This window comes from Staurois parvus, unplaced genomic scaffold (genome assembly GCF_062004578.1).
Source record: "Staurois parvus isolate SC_StPar_1 unplaced genomic scaffold, SC_StPar_1.0 ptg000414l, whole genome shotgun sequence".
In the NCBI taxonomy this organism is placed as follows: domain Eukaryota; kingdom Metazoa; phylum Chordata; class Amphibia; order Anura; family Ranidae; genus Staurois; species Staurois parvus.
Window position 1 is genome coordinate 1477253 of NW_028318210.1, and position 19609 is coordinate 1496861.

Sequence of the window (19609 nt, forward strand, 5' to 3'; positions counted from 1 at the left end):
TACAGGCTCTGTTGTGGACCACCCCCTCTCCTCTGTGTGCTGTTAGTCAAAAGTCAATTTCCAGTGTGGATAGATGATGGCCATGAAGGAAAGGGAGGGCGAGCTATCTGACCACACAGCTCAGCAACCACACCAAACTTTTTAACAGGGTTCCCTAGAAGATTTAAAAAGCCTTTTAAACTTATAGTGAGACTTCTTCTTTAACGTATATGTAAACCCAATTACAAAAATCTCATAAGAGCGTTAGGCCCCATTCAGGTGGGCATGCTGATCAAGTCCGCCTGTCACAGCCTACCCCCAGGTCAGGCCCATTAGAAAAAAACAAAAGTGGACTTCCTTCTCTATTTAGGAGAAGCAAATTGGATGTATCTCTGTGTAAATGAACAGCATAGTCCGTATAATTCTGGCCACCCATAGAGCAGAGCGGCTTTGCCCATGTCCGCTCAGCAGAGACTGAACAGATGCTGCTATGTCAGCAGGGGATCCCCCTGATTGTAATGGAATCTGCCCTGTATGAATGGGGGCTCAAAGGCTAAGATGCTCAGGAGGGAGGATTAAACACTATGTTTGGTGGAAAACTAACACTTAACATCACCCTGAACACACCATCCCCACCATGAAACATAGTGGTGGTAGCATCATGTTGTGGGAATGCTTTTCTTCAGCAGGGACAGGGAGGCTGCGTAGACTTGATAGGAAGATGGATGGAGCCAAATACAGTGCAATCTTAGAAGAAAACCTGTTAGAGTCTGCAAAAGACTTGAGACTGGGGTGGAGGTTCACCTTCCAGCAGGACAACGACCCTAAACATACAGCCAGAGCTACAATGGAATGGTTTAGATCAAAGCATATTCATGTGTTACAATGGCACAGTCAAAGTCCAGACCTAAATCCAATTGAGAATCTGTGGCAAGACTTGAAAATTGCTGTTCACAGATGCTCTCCATCCAATCTGATAGAGCTTAAGCTATTTTGCAAAGAATAATGGGCACAAATTTCATTCTCTAGATGTGCAAAGCTGGTAGAGACATCCCAAAAAAGACTTGCAGCTGTAATTGCAGCGAAAGGTGCTTCTATAAAGTATTGACTCAGAGGGGCTGAATACAAATCCACACTTTTCAGATAATTATTTGTAAAAAATTTTAAAAACCATTTATCATTTTTCTTCCACTTCACAATTATGTGCCACTTTTGTATTGGTCTATCACATAAAATCCCAATAAAATACATTTATGTTTTTGGTTGTAACATGACAAAATGTGTTAAATTTCAAGGGATATGAATACTTTTTCAAGGCACTGTATGTATTTTTCATCCTTTTTTAGCTTTTAATATTACAATGCCTGCCATGAACAGCCTTGCGTGATCACTTACAGGGTGAAAGATCCTTTTTTTTTTCTATTTGCAATGTCATCCACTTGTACATCTCCCGGTAGAGATTGCAAGCACATTGTACAGACATGCTCCACTGGTGTCACCATATGGAAACCCACCCTAAGAAGTGACGTACATCCACCGATGAATTACATGCATGTAGACAGGAAGTGGCTTCAGAGATTATTTCTACAAAACACACGGCAGTTGTTTGGTACGCAGTGCTTTTGCAAATTAACGTTCACTCAGTAGGGTTCACATGTATTTTAATATAGGACTCCAGTTAGAAATGCGTTACATACAATTATATTTAGGAGCTCTCTATGCATTCTGTGAATCGTTTTTTACTACTAGTAATTTTAGTATATATATATATATATATATATATATATATATATTAGTTTTACTATAAATAGTAGTTTTACTTGTAGTTTTTGCTACTAAAACAATATATGGAAGCAACTCGTAGAAGGCATGTCCTGTCCTTTCATATGCTGCAACTCAATCCCTCACACTTCCTGTGACCAGCATGGCCTCATGATAAATATTACACACAGCTCATTATTAGAAGAGGTGGTGTCAGAGAACTGTTGCTGCACAGTTTACAGCTGTGATGGCTTGTCATTGAAGGAAGTCTCACCTGTTTCCTTCACATTCCTCTGAGAATTTGTTCATGTTTTCCATTGCACAGGATTTTTTTGCTCTTTGTTTTAGCTATAGCAACAAGTGTGGAGATACAAGGCCATAAACGTTGTCCATTATGTATGGTGAAGTCCACCTCAAAACTATGTGGGGGCAGAAGTATTGCATGGTGTTATAAATGTACTAGGTCACAAATCAAGGAATTTTACACGGGTCTGATCTTAGAGGGGACATCTTAGGTTTTTGAATGGCCTCGCAGTACCTTCTATCTGAAGCTGAGGGATAGGTAACATATTGTGGTAATTTGCACAGGTTTATATTTGTAGAAGGGAGCTGGGGGCCTGGAGGCCAAAAGTTACAGCCCCTCTAGAGAAGTATTTCCACCTTGCAGCATGACAGGGATGGTCCTGCTAATACAGGTACCATTTTTAAATGCAATACATCTGAAACTAACATTGAAACAGACTCTTAAATACTTACATAGAGTCAAACCGTTAGATTTCTATATGTTGTTATCAATTTACATTGACTGCAGTGAGCACCCACACACCTAAATATAAATGTACAGTATTCATGAGTGTTGGGAAGACCATGAATAACCCACCTACTGGCTGTCAATGTGCATCATGTTGCTGTGGATCCTTTAACTAAAGTGTATGGGGTACCCCCACATGAGATGGTAGGCATACCTGAGAGATGTAGGCCAGTGATAAATTCTCAGAGGAATGGAGCACAGCAGAGAACAGCTGTTAGCTGAAGTTGCAGTACACAACCCTTGTTGGATCTGTGTCAAGTCAGGATGCTGAAAGATGGTCCCACATGAGAGCAGGTGAGGTGGTATTCCCCAAACAATGGAGTCTAAGGGCTATCCATTGTTCACCAGGAACCCTCAATGGTGTTTTGACTCTGCTGCCCATGGACCTCAGGTCACAAATCCTAGGTTCACCTTGCTCTAGGTTTCACAGTGCTCATCAGGTAGTGATGGGCTGGAATAGATGGCAGGACTGCAGACCTAGACAACAAGGATAGCAGCCAGAGGTCTGGACAGGCAACAGACACAGATAGCAAGGACACAAGTCAAAGCTTAGGGCAGATGGAGGACACTGATCACCAGGATACTAGATTGCGGAAGGTAAGGCACTTGCACACCGTATGATCACTGTACTTGTAAAAGTGAGGAAACAACTTCAGGGTGTAGTACTGGATGGATTTACTTGTGGGATCAAGACTTAATGGCACCCCCAACACTGCAAAGATCTGAATGGCACTAGAAGTGTTGGATTTTTTCCTGTAACTTGTTTACATATTCAGTTTTGGGGATTGTTACCTGTCTTCTGTGCTAGCTGCTTCCTATTATTGCCTAGCGCTCACCCTTTTCTTTTATTTACTTGTAAATAAGACCCGTTTTTTGGCCAGGTATATATAGGCACCTCTAGTTGTCTGCACTTTGCCTGCAGCAATTTTTTTTTTACTTAAGAGTCTCTTTAGGTAATTGAGTTGGAATGGGTCCTACTCTTGTATCCCTGTACCTGTATGGACATATATTTTTGCATAGTCAACATAGGCCATGGCACAGGGCAGCAGGGATGTGAGCAGGCAGAATACAGTCTTCCATGTATCATGTTGCCGACTGCAGGAACACATTTCTGTGTATAATAAAAGGTTCCAGAAATGTGTCTAGAATGCCACTGAAATTGGTGTCTGGGCAGTTGGTATGTTTTTCTTTTTGGGAAATTGTAATGTGAATTTATATTAATATATCCTGGGCCCATACAGCTAGAAACCACTTTGGGGTACAGTTTTCCATAATCTTGAAGTCATCCATTCTAGATATTCAGGGGACAGTGGTGCATTTGCTCCCTTAGTTTCACATATCTTGAAATTATGATCCATATTATTTACTGTGCTTGTGTAAAAAGATAGCTACCTGCAGTTTAATTAAGTACACTGTCAAAGAAATGGAGTTCCTTATAATACCCCCACCTACCTTTATGCTGATTTTCGGAGCATTTCCCCACAGCTCTATTCCTTCAGTCCCAGCCTTGTAGAACCTATGTGCCGGCTCAAATACAGGGCTGATGGTTTTCACCCCCTCAATCACATGGCAATGTGTGTGTCTGAAGATAAGCCACTCAAACCTGATCACTGCTTTATGGGGAGAGGTCAAATGCTCCCTTAGTGCTCGTTCACACCATGCCCATGACCAATGCGCTGTGCATTCCTGTGTGATTCAACCCATATGCAAAACAAACTGCTTTTGCGATCTGCAGCAGGTGCCAATAAAATGTTAAGGACACCCCAATCGCAGGTTGCAAACACAGCACATTTGCGCACACCTGCCTGCATTGGATCGTATGATACATTTGTACAATGTGATCCGGTTACAGTGTGTTTTAAAAAGTAGTGCATGCACTACTTTTGGCGTGGTGTGGCGTGATTTGAGCCCATTCAAAAAGAAAAGGCCTGGAAATCAAACTGCACAGAGCCACATGTGAATCACACAGGAGCGCACAACACATTCCTGTGCGATTCTAATGCTGGCCTGGTGTGACCCAGCCCTTATACCAGAAAGCATTTTGTATTCTGCAACAGCTGCAAAAGAGGTAGGAGTAATGGTTGAGCAATGTGAGGGTGAGTGTAACTTTGTTGTGGATGGAATTTGAAGAGACTTCTAGTCAATTTCTCCAGAACTGTCAAAGTCATGGATGGACGTGAACTGATTAAAGCTATCGGCACTTTTCTGAGAATGTGAGGGTCCCTCTGTACTCCTGTTCCTAAGGTCTCATCGCAGGGCGAGATGTAAGTTGCTGCCCTCTCTGACTGTTGGTCTAAGGAGTAAAATTTGGTGATATCATTGTGCTGCTCTCTGTTCTTGCTGGAGGCTCTGAAATGAGGAAGAAAAGACTTGCTCACCAAGATGTCTACGACCACACAGAGACCTAGTCCAGAACAAGGCATAGTAAATCGGTATTAGGGGAAGGATTAGCTGCAAGTAAACCACAGGGGAATACTGGTGACTTGTTCTTTGCCTCTGCCTAATGTTTGTGAGCAGTTTCCAGAGTTTAGTTCCCCTTAAAGCAAATATTGGCATGTCCATTTATTTCAGATGAATAGTGTTTATTCTCTTGTGCTACTAAAATAATGGATACGCTATTACTGAGCAAATCCTTCACAAGCTGCTGTACGGTTGAGGTTAAATATAATGACCTACAGCGCTTCTCTCCCAGGTGGTGATATCCCTTTTTAAACGAATGGTAAGTCATGTGCTGAGTACCAATGCCTAGGCACAATGCCAGAGGGTATGGAGTCCTTGGAAATAAAACATTGGCTGTTTTTGGTACCAAATTCCCTGAGAATATTCGTGTTTGTAACATTACATTTCTTTCAGCCTAATGGCTTAGTTTGCTGCTGTGATGAACAGGTTATTTTTTCTAGTATGACTTGTAGCTTGCGTATCCTTGACGGTTCAAGGATATTTTTTGGATAGCCATCTAGCTTAAAAGGGAAGTATGGCCAAAGCTTCACTTGTGGGTCATAGGAGTGAATGCACTTGTGCTGTCCAGTGACACAGAATCAGCTAAAAGTGGCCTAAAGCCTGCTATTGGCTGACATCACAGAACCTTTCCAGGCTCCCATATTGGCTCAGCTGCTCAGCACATGGGTGTTCCCGCCACTCCCAAGTCCAGCTCTCCAGTGAGCAGTGGAGGAGCAGAGAGCAGTGACTGATTTCACCTATCTCTGCTCAGAGCTGTCTAAGAACTGAGCAATCAGTGGTCATGTGATCACTCAGTTCTCAGTCTTAGAGCCGGTGGGAGACAGCTGCAGCATCAAACTGATGTGTTTTAAGGGATCTTTACACAGGTGTCCTTTTATCATGCAGCGGCAAATGACTGCTGCTCAGTTTTCTGGCAGCTCTCCTCTAAATGCCTGTTCATGAAGCGGTGTGGATCGCTTCTCCTAATGAGGAAAGGAGCGATCTGCAAACTGTTTGAACTCTAGAAAACGGCTACTGTTACTGTAATCTCTACCTACCTTCCACTGTCTTGGGGGCTCTGATTGAGGAAGAAAGAAATCAATAATCGTCCTCCTTCCTCCTCAGTTCTCCCGGGATTCACTCTTCTCTCCTCAATTCTCCAACTCTGGGCTGGAGAATCTGGAGGGAGCATTTTCACACAGATCGCCAGTGATGGGCTGACATAGCTCCTTCATACACTGGCCGTTTCTGTTTCTGTCAGTCACAGATTCTCTGTGTGCAGAGATGATCAGCGGAGAACATGTTCTCCGCTGATCATCTCTGTTTCCTAAACCACTAATGATCTGAGATCAGCAACGATCCTTAGGATAGCCACTGATCTCAGTTTCATAAAAGGACACCACAGTTCCTTATACTTCCTCCAGAGATCCACTCAGTGATAAGCTTCACCCAGACACTCCAACCCCTTTTGGGGGTCAACTGACCAGAAGAAATTGACCCCTTTTAATAAGTAGATCTGATCACGCTAATGGATATTTCCACAGATAAGGGGACATATTTTCACTCCTTTCTCCACTCTACTAGCTCCAGCAGTGTGCATAAATAAGCATTATATACAGAAACGGAGACATAGCGGCATACTGCATTTATTAAAAAATATATGTAACTTTCACATTCGGTGAGTGCTCGCCCAGCACGAAGGTAAAGCGTTTTAGGCTTGTATAAAATTAGTACATTGCACACTCAGCTTACCTTGCTCAAGAAATTGACTTTTGTAAAGCGTTATGATTATAGTGCACATCTTGGGATTATTTTTGGCTCTCTCTCTTTACGTAAGATTTACAGATTTCAGACACCTCTTGTTAATTAGTTTTTGTTTGTTCACAAAAGTTCTGGCATGGAGACCTGGCAAGTTTCCTGTAGAATTTTCTTGTACAAAGATGAATTATACAGTCTGTGCACCTTGTAATTTTTTTCAGTGCTACAGCATGGAAAGCCATAGGCGTAAGTTCCAAACTCCAGCCAGGTATTGAAGACAGAACATTTTCCAGTCAGTTTCTCTATGCTTCAACACATGTATTCACTGATATTTTGTACTGGTCTGTAGCTCTGCATTTTCGTACCCTCCCAAATCACAGGAAGAATTTACTGGCTGTAGTCTCGGACTTAATTTCATACTGTTTTGGCAGTACCTTTTGAAGACCAATCTCTTAAGGTGCACTTGTGCCAATTCTGTGGATTCTTGATGAATTCCAAGCTTAGGGATATATATATATAGATAGATAGAGATATATTATATATATGTTTTGTTTTTTAACAAAACATCAGCTTTCATCCCCAGGAAGAAATGATACTTTTTGGTCAAGAGCTTATGGCAAGGCCCAATGGACCCCCTTGTAATTTAAGTAAACCTAAACTTGGCCAACTTTATCCTTCGAATAGTGTGACACAAGTAGCCTTTTAAGGTATAGCACCCAAAGTAGGTTCTCTGCTGTAAAATCTCCCTGTAGCACTAACACTAAGCCTCCCTTATGAAAAAATAAGGTTAGAACCACCCTCCATTACTGCTGATTTAATGCACTGACGAATAGTGAACTGATAAGTGAGAGGAATGATCAATGAGCAGTAGCAAAGATGTAAGGAAGCCCAGATATGCACAATGAATGAAACTGGAGCAATGACATCCTTGGACTGCAGGTCCTCAGCTACAGCTTCTTGTTTAGTGGGCCCTCAAAAGAGCTACGAGCAGCACGAGTCACATCACTAAATATCACTACAGTTCTCAGGAAGACTCAACAGATCTCGATGGAATAGTAATTACCAATGGCGAATTCAGGAGGATGTGCTTTAGAATAGATGATCTCTCACTGTAGATAACCAGGAACTAGAGAGCTTAGGCAACGCCACCTTTCAGAATGTGCGCTGAAACTTTACAACTTCTCATGAAGCATTCAAGGCAAAAGGTATTTTATTTCACTGCTTATGGTCTCTTCATTTCAACTCTTTTCTTCTCTCCTCTTTTATCGCATACATAAGAGTGAGGCTTGTGTATCACATAGTAACTGAATTTGATTCAGGAGCATTTGCTTGTACTTTATTGAAGTAATGATCTAGTGTCAGGGTGTGATCATGCCCTCAAACTAGCTACTGTGACAAAAAACATGATTGGCTTATTTGTTATTGTTAGGCTTGGTAATTTTTGCTAATAGAAGTATATACTATATTGCCAAAGTATTGGGACACCCCTCCAAATCATTGGATTCAGGTGTTACAATCACCTCCATGGCTACTGGTGTATAAAATCAAGCACCTAGGCATGCAGACTGCTTCTACAAACATTTGTGAAAGAAATGGTTGCTCTCAGGAGCTCAGTGAACTCAAGTGTGGTACTGTGATAGGTTGCCACCTGTGCAATAAGTCATCCGTGAATTTTCCTTGCTACCAAATATTCCATGGTTCCAAGTAGAAGCAACTGGGAACAACAGCAACTCAGCCACGAAGTGGTAGGCCATGAAACATAACAGAGCGGGGTCAGCGCATGCTGAAGTGCACAATGCTCAGAAGTCACTAACTGTTTGCAGAGTGAAAAGGGTTAAAGACCTCCAAACTTCATGTGGCCTTCAGATTAGCACAACAGTGCATAGGGAGCTTCATGGAATGGGTTTCCATGGCCGAGCAGCAGCATCTAAGCCTTATATCACCAAGTGCAATGCAAAGCATCGGATGCAGTGGTGTAAAGCACGCCACCACTAGACTCTAGAGCAGTGAAGACATAGTCTCTGGAGTGACGAATCACGCTTCTCTGTCTAGCAATCCGATGAACATGTCAGGGTTTGGCGGTTGCCAGAAGAATGGTACTTGCCTGATTGCATTGTGCCAAGTGTAAAGTTTGGTGGAGGGGGATTATGGTGTGGGGTTGTTTTTGAGGGGTTGGGCTTGGCCCCTTAGTTCCAGTGAACGGAACTCTTAAGGTGTCAGCATACCAAGACATTTTGGACAATTTCATGCTCCCAACTTTGTGGGAACAGTTTGGGGATGGCCCCTTCCTGTTCCACCATGACTGCGTACCAGTACACAAAGCAAGGTCCATAAAGACATGGATAAGCAAGTTTGGGGTGGAGGAACTTGACTGGCCTGCACAGAGTCCTGGCCTCAACCCGATAGAACACCTTTGGGATGAATTGAACAGAGACCGAGAGCCAGGTCTTCTTGTCTGACATCAGTGCCTGACCTCACAAATGCGCTTCTGGAAGAGTGGTCAAAGGGTGGGCCAACTCAATATTGAACCCTACGGACTAGGACTGGGATGCCATTAAAGTTGTACTTGTGCATGTAAAGGCAGGTGTCCCAATACTTTTGGCAATATAGTGTTTGTTCCTAGCTTAGCAAGGCAACTGATACTAAGAGCAAAAGGTAGATTGCAATTGCTGACCTTTTTTAAAAATTCCATCTACCTAAGTTGTTTGTGGCTTTCAAACTTTGAGAAGCAGACCTGGGGCAAACATTAAAGTGGTTTTCCAGCTTCCTGTTAAAAAAAGAAAAAAACAGCCACTCACCTGTCCCACAATCCAGCAATGTCCTCACCCCAGACATTCTTTCCAGCGTTGTCCTGACTTCTTAACATCTTGCGGCTTCACAGCCAGGTGCCCATTGCGCATGTGCCAGTAGTGTTATGTTATGCATTGCGAGTGGTCTGGCAGTCTTCTGGGACTTGTCACGTGTCCCAGAAGACTGTGGGAAGGGAGGGGGAGGAGAAGAACTTCCACTTCTGACTGACACCCCCCCCCCTGCTCCCCAAAAGCCAAAGCTCCCATTTCTTTACCAGGAGCAGGGGAGATGGCCTTAAAGCGAAACTTCCTCTTTTGTGTGGAGCTCCACTTTAAGCGCATTACGTCAGAGATCAGTATCTGATAAATTGTGTATAGTGAAATTACTTAATTAAGAGCATAACAGGATTAAGCTGGTCATACATGGATCGAAATTCAGCTGGTTGAGACGGGACCGGACAAATTCCGATCCATGTATGGGCAGGCTGATTGAGACCTTCCACATGCCTGTACACCACTCCTTTTTTTCAGATAATTGGCTGTTCTGTGGCTAGCCCAGACCTTGCTGCCCTGTAAGGGTTGGGGGATACCCACGAAGAAGACTAGAAAACAAGGAACAGAGGGCACAGCAGCCTTGTGCATTGTGCATTAGATCAACATGGGTACAACAAACCTGTCAGCTTTTTCTGCATGCGATTACTGCCAGCTACTATAGTAGCTGGCAGTAATCATTGTATTCTGCTGGCCCAGAAGGCTCCCCATACGCTCCTCCTCTAGGCCCCCCCTTCTGGCAGAATACTATAGAGCTGTGAGAGGGATTCCCCCATCAACACTGACTGTTGATGGGGAAATTGAGCGATTTTTCAAAATTTATTAATTTAAGGCTTTCCTTACCCTGACCTTCTTGAAATATACTATAATCCATAGGTCAAAACTGGCTTGCTCAGTTCTCCCTTGGGTGCATAGTACATGTGACGCAGTGAAAAAATGACATAAAGAAAGCAAAATTTAGTAATCTTCTATTCTAAGTAAATTTGTTCATCATTTTTACTCGTGAGTTTGTTCTAAAAAAGGAAATAGTCTTTGGAGCTTTATAAAAGCCCAGTGAGATGGACCTCACACTGCCTCCCACAGCAAACGAGATAAAATGGTCAAAATCCAAGTGCAGTGTCTAATCTTTTAGGTAATGCTCGTTATCCTATTATACTCTTTAATTCCAGATTGAGTTTACAAAGCTGCATCACACTTAAAAGCTCATTGAACAGCACTGCGTTTCATTTCAAAGCAGGGGGTTTGTTACTCAACTGCAAAAGTTCAGCCACTAACTCCATGGAAGGTCCGTGAGGGATAGAAGAGCTCTTTATTTATTAAGGGTATTTTCATTGCCCTTTTTTGTAGGTTCTTTTTTTATTTTCTTAGAATTAAAGCTTATAGTAAAATGGACACATACACGAACTACAGAAGCCAAGATTATATATATATATATATATATATTGTTTTTTGTTATACATTTTTTATTAATTTTCAATATTTCCACTTTACATCAATAAATTATCATACTATTCAAAAAAAGAGAACATTTTCCTTTATACCTTACCCCCCCACCCCCATCTCTAACCACTCCCATCTCTTTTCCCTTTTGCCCCCCCGTACCTCCTCCCTCTTAAGTACTCTCGGAAATCCCTTCTCCTTCTTCCTTTCCTACCTATCCCTCATTTCTCAACTCAATTATACCTATCCTCTCTTCTCCTCCTATATTGCTCCCATTTCAACAGATTTATTTGACCTTTTAAACTCATCCCATTTTTCCCATCTTTCTGTAAATCTCTCTATTTTATCTTCCATGTGGTAGAGTTCCTCCATTCTATACACATAATCTACTCTACTTATCCAATCTTTTATTTTCTGTACCTCTTGTTCCTGCCAGTATTTGGGTATTATTCCCTTTGCTGTGTTTATTAGGAGAAATATCACCGAACTCTTATATTTTTCTACTGTATTCTTGTTTGTATGAAATAAACATGCGCCTGGATCTTTTGGGATATTAACCCCAGTTATCTCCTGAACTTGGTGAATTTTTTCTCCCCAGTACACCTGAATTTTAGGGCATTCCCACCATATATGTGCCATTGTGCCCTTAACCCCTCATCACCTCCAACACATAGGTGATTTATCTGCTCGTTGCTTATGTGGCACGCTTGATGTAATATACCACATAGCCAAACATTTATAGTTCATTTCCACCACCTTCATATCTACAGCCCCATGTGCTAATCTGAATATTTTCTTTTTCTGTTGCTCATCCAATGATATTCCAAGTTCCTTTTCCCATTTCTCCATATACGGGGGGGAGTAACTTCCATTATTGCAGTAAGGATTTTATAAATTCAAGGAGTACCATGCTTCCCAGCCTTGCTTGCAGTGAACGGTTGTTCAAATGGGTTCAAATCCACCATTAACCTTAAGGGCTTAGGGAGTGTTGCAACAGAATGTCTTAACTGAAAATATCGCCACTCATCTAACGTAGACAACCATTAGTGTCCTGTGACTACTGTGCTATAGGGATACACTTTATTAGGTGTATATTTTAATTTAAATAAACAGCACAAACCAGGCATGAAACATATCAAATGGATCCCAAACCATTATATTTTTCCTTGAAATATTTTTTTAGTTTTAGGATGAACAACCACACTATATAAAAGTATTTTAAAGTCCTTTGAGTAATGAACATTTATTGCCTATCTGGAAATCATAGCGAGGCAATCTCTTTTGGCCGTTTTGTGTTTTTACTGTGTTTGTAAAGACAATGTTGCACTTGGTATTAGGTGGTTTGCAATGTTGTTTGCACAGCTCTGTGATTACTAATGGGACGCGAAAGTAAACAGATGCAGATGATTCTCATGCACATATGTTATTACAAAGTGCTTGCTCTGAAATTGCTTTGTTATATAACAAGCAGGTGGATAAACTGTACATGAACTGGAGGACCATATGTTTAATAATTTAGCAAAATGTAGGAAAAAATAACTGCTAATGATGTTAAATATGGGCTGGGAAATATTGTGTTAATATTGTGTTAAATATTGTCTTAAGTTACTTCCTGATTTCCATGCCTAGGCAAATGTCATACATCCCAGGAGTCTTCAGGGGTAGAGGGGGGAGGAGGAGTTTTCTAAGCTGAGCACACCTTCCTGCCTGCATGCCTAAGTTAAGGGAGGATGGATTCCAGGAAGCAAATGCTACTGCCCTTATTCAAGATGGCCACAGCCAGAAATGCTAAGGGGTGTTTTTTCAAAGTGATTTTGCAGCAAAATAAAGCATGGAGACATGGATGGAAGGGAGAGTTAGCTTTGAATATTTAAAAATGAATTAAATAGCTTTTTAGTTTGTTGTGCTCCGATGAAATGTGGTTTCTCTTAAAAGTTCATATCAGGGTAAACATATACGCATATTTCCCCATGTTTTATTTCTTTAAAAAATCTGCACACACAGAAAAATACCTATTGATCTGCCCAAAATGCACTCAGCTCCTAAGTTCTTTTATGGGCTGACAACACACTTATTAAAACTTACTATGTGCCTTTGTGCCTGCTGTCCAACATATGCCCCATTCTGGAAACACGTGAAATTTACATATTGTTTATACTGTATGTCTTAATAAAAAAGCAATAAAAACTACTGAAAAGAACTGGTATATTATAGCATGAGTGGCTTATCTTTGCTTTGCATGTTTGATGCAATAGACACTTTAAAATTGGCCTAGAGAAGCTGTGCTCGTCACTTATTGGAGTATTGTAATCATTTTCCACAGCTTTCCTTTGCACTCTCTTCCTGTGTGGCCTCTTTGCCACCTACTGCATTGTCAGAAATGGTATTGAACTCCCATCCAGTGTGACCCTTTTTCTCTCAACTCTCTTCTTCTGTCTGTCCAGTCATCTACATCTCTGCTACCCTGCTCTCTGTCCATTCAGTCCATTCTTCTACGTCTTTCTCTCCATTCTTGTTTGTCTGTCTTCTCCCTTGCTCTTTATCCATTATTCATTTGGCAATATTTCACCCCTCTTCTGCTCTGCTTGTGAGCATCACTTCTAGTGTACCTGGTCGCCTCTATACTAGCTGTGAACCCTTTGCCTAATCTTGTCCTTCCTTCTGCCTCTCCTCTACTCCTGCCTGGTATTCTCCTTTTGTGTGCCTGTTCTGCCTCCGTTTGTGTGCCTTTTCTGCTTCTGCTCAAGGTATGCTCAGTATTTCCCTGCCAGCTCTGATCCTTCTTTATTTGTCCCCTCATTCTCCGTGAGTGCTCCTGTCCAAGGTTCTCCATGCTTTTGGACCACCCCTGATGGTCTCTTAATTTCAGCTGTCTTTTCTCTCCTCTTTCATACGTAAGAATGCTAGCTCTTTCAACCCAGATTGTTGAACTTTAGTCTGGAGCAGAGACAGGCATATGAATAAAAAGTCCTACTATGCTGCATTAATGTGAGGACCATTTTCCATAGAGATGTTAGACTTCTGAGAACAAGTGAAGTGTCACCTGACATTACATGATATTCACATTTCTGTCCCTCTTCTCCAATCCTTCATTTAAATTATTGCTGTGTCTACTTCCATTCACTCTTTCACCTCACTTTTTTTCATATCTCTGTTGTATGGTTTCCCCCAAGATGGAAAGTCAATGCATTTTCATATCTACCTCCACCATAAGCTCCTACCCAATTAGCTTATGCTTCTCCCACTTGGAGGGGCTCCATACACTGTGTAAGTTACACTTTAAATGCTATGTACAAGTGAGCCATTCATTTTGCCAGGTATTTTGGTGTAACATCTCTGTATTTTTCCTACAGCATGCCTTCTTCAAGCAGAGCTGGTGAACTATGAACGGGTGAAAGAATATTGTCTGAAGGTCCTCAAGAAGGAAGGAGAAAATTTCAAGGCCTTGTACAGATCTGGAGTGGCCTTTTATCACCTGGGAGATTATGATAAAGCGCTCTACTACTTGAAGGAAGCCAAGAGTCGACAGCCAACAGGTAACATTTTATTCTGGGGATAAACTTAGGTGTGCGTAGGAGGCGTTCTGTAGTTTTGTTTTGACTTTATTAATGTGGATTCCATGTTGGATTACATAAGTAGTGTGTAAGTTTAATACTTGTGGTATTTATTACTTCTCACAGAGATTAGTTATCCGTCTGTCAATGCCTTGCATTTGCTTTGCAGTTCATAAGAAGTCATCTTTGTTTAGGCATCATCAAGGGTCCACCTACCTACTAGACAGATGCCAACTCAGAAATGACACAACTATGAACAGTACTCCTGGTGCCTCTACAGTTCTTCACTGTGTTCACAAGTGTCTGACACAGATCAAAGTCTGCTGCAGCCTCTCACCTGGTGCCACACTGTGGTGTTACAATGTCGCTGCCTGATCCCTGGGGGAGAGGATACTAAGGAAATGCTTTCCCCAGCTAGACACACATTCATTACATCTTAGCCTAGATAGAGTTAATTGACTAGAGCTCAGGGACTGCTTTTCAATGATAAAAGGTACAGGATTTTTCTAAAATACAGTTGCTCTTTAGCCACTAGATGATACGGTACATATAGAAAGCTCTAATCTACAGCACCAATATGAGAAAAACTACTACTAGAGATGCTGGGATTGCTAGAATTTCGTTTTCTTTTCCCAACAAGGGAACTACTACAAATACTGTAGCTGCTGACATTTAATATAAAGACACTTGTCCAGGGATCCAGCAATGTCCTCACCCGAGCCGATTCTTCAGTTGGCTTCAGGTGCAGGAGGTGGCATCTTAGTTAAGGGAAACTGGCAGTGAAGCCTTCCAGCTTCACAACCTGTTTTCTACTGTGCATGTGCAAGCCACGCTGTGATTTGTAAATGGTCCTGCTGTATTTTGGGACCACTGATGTGTCCCAGAAGGTTGTGGAGGGAATGAGGAGAAGCTGAGCATTGCTGCAGTGGTCTTACCAGTAGTGAGAGCGGGTACCTGTCAAAACCAAGTGACTCCCACAAAGTACTAAATGTGGCAGTGGAGGGGGATGCAAACAAGCAGAACTTTTAGGTGAAATTAGTAATACACTGCTAGAGATTTTCTTAGTGACCCAGTCAGCCCAATCCCACGCAACATCATTCAGTTTGAAAAAGCGAAGGAGCAGGCGGAACATTGTTGGTCAGACAGCGGCTGCAACCAATCAATTGCAACCAATCAGTTGCAGCCACTGTCTGGGATTTTTTTAAATCCGTTAGTGGCCGGCGCAGCAGGGGGGATTCTTTCATCAGCACTGCAGACTGAGAGAAACTGATCTAATGGTGTATGGAGAGCTATATGCTATGTTCTGATTATTTTAAGCGTCAGGTTTACTAGATACTTTTTTTTTTTACAAAAAACTTTTTTTTGCCTAGTAAGGATAATTTGAGCACACTTACTTACATCATAGTTATCCACTTTACACCCATAGGACGTCGTATGATGTCCTCAAGTTTAAGTGGTTATGCCGGGTAATGCCTTCTAAAGATGGAGTATAGAACCACTCAATCACTTCTACAGGTGGCAAAAGGGGGTCTTCACAGCCACCGCCACCTTTACTGGATGCTTCTGTCCTATCAGGAGCCCAGTGTGGATGTTACCATGGGCATTGGCTTCTGGGCACACAATGAGAGGAACTTTCAGTTTGAAGTAAACAAGCCATTACCGGCTTGTGAAAGCATCTGATCAACCGGATCTTGGTTTTATCAGATGCTTTGGATAGCAATAAAGTTAATTTAAAAAAACAAATTACAGCGTAAAGAAAAAATAAGTTTAAATAATAAAAACATTTTTCTAAAACTTCCCCATCCTCTATGGTCTCTTGTAAAGGTGAACTTGCATGTCGGTCTCACATGCATATGTAAAAGACAATTGAACTGCATATGTGTGGTATCATCACGAGCATATGTGGATCCAGCATAGGGTTCATTCTCTAGTTGCCAGCATCCCAAAGGCTAGTACCCAAGGATTTGTCCCCTGACAATTTGTACTGGGACTTGTATTATTTGTTTTGAGTTGCCTTAAAAGTCCCAGTACAGATTGTTGGGGAAAATATCCTTGGGTAATAATTCTAGCACCAGACCTCCTGTTTAATCTGGTAGCCCATAAAGGCTTTTAAAGCATCGCCTACGGATAATTTAATGTACTGTAGTTAGTTGCTGTTCCATGAGCGTGTGCAATTTTAAAGCGAGACGTTTGGTATCTATATCAGCATAACATAAGCTTTTATATTTTACTAATAAATTGGGTATTATGTTGTGTTTGTGTTCACTAAAATTCATTAAAATCTATTTTGCACAAAAAATTGTGTTTGAAAAACCTGACAGATGTGATTTATTTTCCCCACTCTTATCTAGAAAGTTTGCCTACAGTACTTCTACTTTTGCGAGCATGTAATGAATTAGTAAAAAAAAATTGTTAACTTGAATAGTTTCTGGCTTAGCTGGCTTTTAATCCATTGATGCCAATAACGTATGAAGTAGTGCACTAATTAAGGGTACTTAAGTTATTTTCATGGCTATGAGTTTTAATAGAGGACAGCTACTTCTTAAAGAGGGCATGTCCCCAGAATGACAAGGATTTTTGAGTGGTTAACAATAAAAGTAGTGTGTTGCTATAATTATTTGAGTAATGATGATCTTGCCACTCAACTTGTAATTCTTCCTTCCTCTGAAGTGAGCACACCTTGTAAGTTAATTGCTGTACTGAGAACTATAAAACCACACAGAACACAGTTGTGAGAAACAGTTTGTCAACCCGCAGGAACTGTCAGGATTCTGCATGAATGGCTCCAAATAGTGAACTGATCTTGAGGTAACTCATAATAATAAAGACCGTATAACTTAAACTCAATCCCAAAATAACCACAAATTAGGGAAATAAAAACTACTTTTGTGGTGGGGCCTTCCTCACTGAAAGGGTAAATGCTCATTCAGTCTAGGGGTGCCAGAATAAGGAGAAATACTTAATCCTCATTCCAGAAGGGTTCCTCCTGGGGTGCAACTAGCCCCCCGTGGCATCCACCCAGAGGCTGGCCATGGGTGACTATTTTTTTTTTCGATCAGGCAGCAGGCTGATCGAAAGGAAACAAAGAGATGCCCCCATCCACACAGCGCAGTGGACTAAGGAATCCTCCCCTCTGTGTTATTGTTCTGACAGCAGGACTACCCCACTGCCAGAATACTCTGATCAGTACTGCAGCAGCTGACCAAGTAAGAGTTTTCCAACGGCCCCATTCTTCAAAGTAAATCATTAGATAGACTTCTGTCAAATGGGAATGGCCATAGATATGTCGAAAATTATCCGGTCCCTGCTGAACCAGCTCAATTTTGATCCATCTATGGCCAGCGTAAGCTACTCACAGCTGTGATTGCATCCTCACCTCACCATGTACAGTGCAGGGTTAATAGCCTTATATGTGATAACACCAAAGGAACACTCACAGGCCAGAGCTTGGGGGAGAAAAGAGCAAAGCCATCCAGAGCAGGGGCTAGGTTAACTATTAATGCTTGTTACTCTACCCCCTAAAAATAATGAGAATTTAATAGTGGTGCACTGAAATGAAAATTCTGGTGCCCAAACCAAAAATTCACAATGCACTTGGCTGAAAACCACAATGCTCAGTTTTTAAAAATGAATATATATTTTTTGGGAAAAAATACACTTTGATTAAAAAAAAACAATATATACTCCAATTTTTTTGTAAAGTATGAGAGGATGTTACGGCGAGTAAATAGACACATAAACATATATATATACAGTCATATATAAGGTGCAGCGCTATAATAGTAAAATGGCATATATATATATATATATATAAAATAAAGTGCAAATGTCAAATCACACTGCGGTGAGGTTAAGTGAGATGAAAATAGGTCAAACGTGGGGATCCAATAGATCTAGTAGGTGCGTGGGATAAGATTCTGTGTAGCACACGGTTAATCTGAAGTAAAAATTGCGCACTCACCAGAAGTGCGTCAAAAAAACGCATGTAAGGTTTATCCTGTGATATCAGATAGCGATCATCAATTGCCACAATAGGGATAGAATCCTACACCTGCCAATCGCACCTTGGGTATATACTTCAAATTTCATATGCGTGTCTCAGGCGTGTCACCATCCGGGGTCCCCTTTTAAAGTAGATTCTGCAAGTGGGGACTCCGTGTGCTCTGACATGGAGAAGGCCCTATGGTGGACGTGTGATCAGGATGGAGGCCGACAATCACCGGTAAATAGATACCCAACATGTCACACATTAAAATTCTTGTGGAATGGCGTAAAACTGCGGTACTTAAAAATCTCCATGAGCGATGCTTTTAAAAATGTCTATAGGTTAGCAGTATAAAGTTACAGAGGAGGTCTAGTGCGAGAATTATTGCTCTTGCTCTGACGTTCGTGGTGATACCTCACGTGTGTGGTTTGAACACCATTTAAATATGTGGGCATGGCCTACGTATGCATTCACCACTACGTGGGGGGACGGGAGCACTTTAAACTTTTTTTTTTTAATGTATTTAATGGGGGTTTTTTGGGGGGGGGGGTTTTCACTGTCCCTTTATGAAAAAATGTAATCACTTTTATTCTTATCATAAGAAATGCATGCATCCCTTGTGATAGAAATAATTAGTGACAGGTCCTCTTTATGGAGAGATATGAGGTCAATAGGACCCCACATCTTTCCTGTGCACTGTAAAGCATTGGATCAAAAAAAAGTATTCATCTAGTGCTTTAAAAAAAGAAAAGAAAAAAAATGCCCAGAACCGGGACATCGCTCCGGTCCTCCAAGGGCATAGAGATGAGTGGAGGCCAACTTTCCTTCACTAATCTCTATGCCCAGCGCCGGGATCGTTCAATGGTTTCTCAGGTACGGCTGAGAACTACCGAGGGGCAGGGTTTTTTTGGCACCTATATCGGTACTTTTTTTTTATATCGACCGACGGCCGAAAGGGGTGTTTTCGGCCAAACCGTTTTGGCGACCGAAATTTCACTGCATCCCTAGAATTTAACCTTTGCAGTATTTGGGGGGGGGGGGG

The 19609-nt window shown here is 41.6% G+C and overlaps 1 protein-coding gene across 1 annotated transcript in view; it reads left to right on the forward strand.

The window, feature by feature from the left end:
- TTC9 (tetratricopeptide repeat domain 9) overlaps positions 1–19609 on the forward strand; it is a 50284-nt gene that overhangs the window by 15723 nt on the left and 14952 nt on the right. The window contains exon 2 of the mRNA XM_089686840.1: positions 14382–14564. Within this exon, the coding sequence (XP_089542966.1) occupies positions 14382–14564 (183 nt within the window). The remainder of the gene's footprint in view (positions 1–14381; positions 14565–19609) is intronic.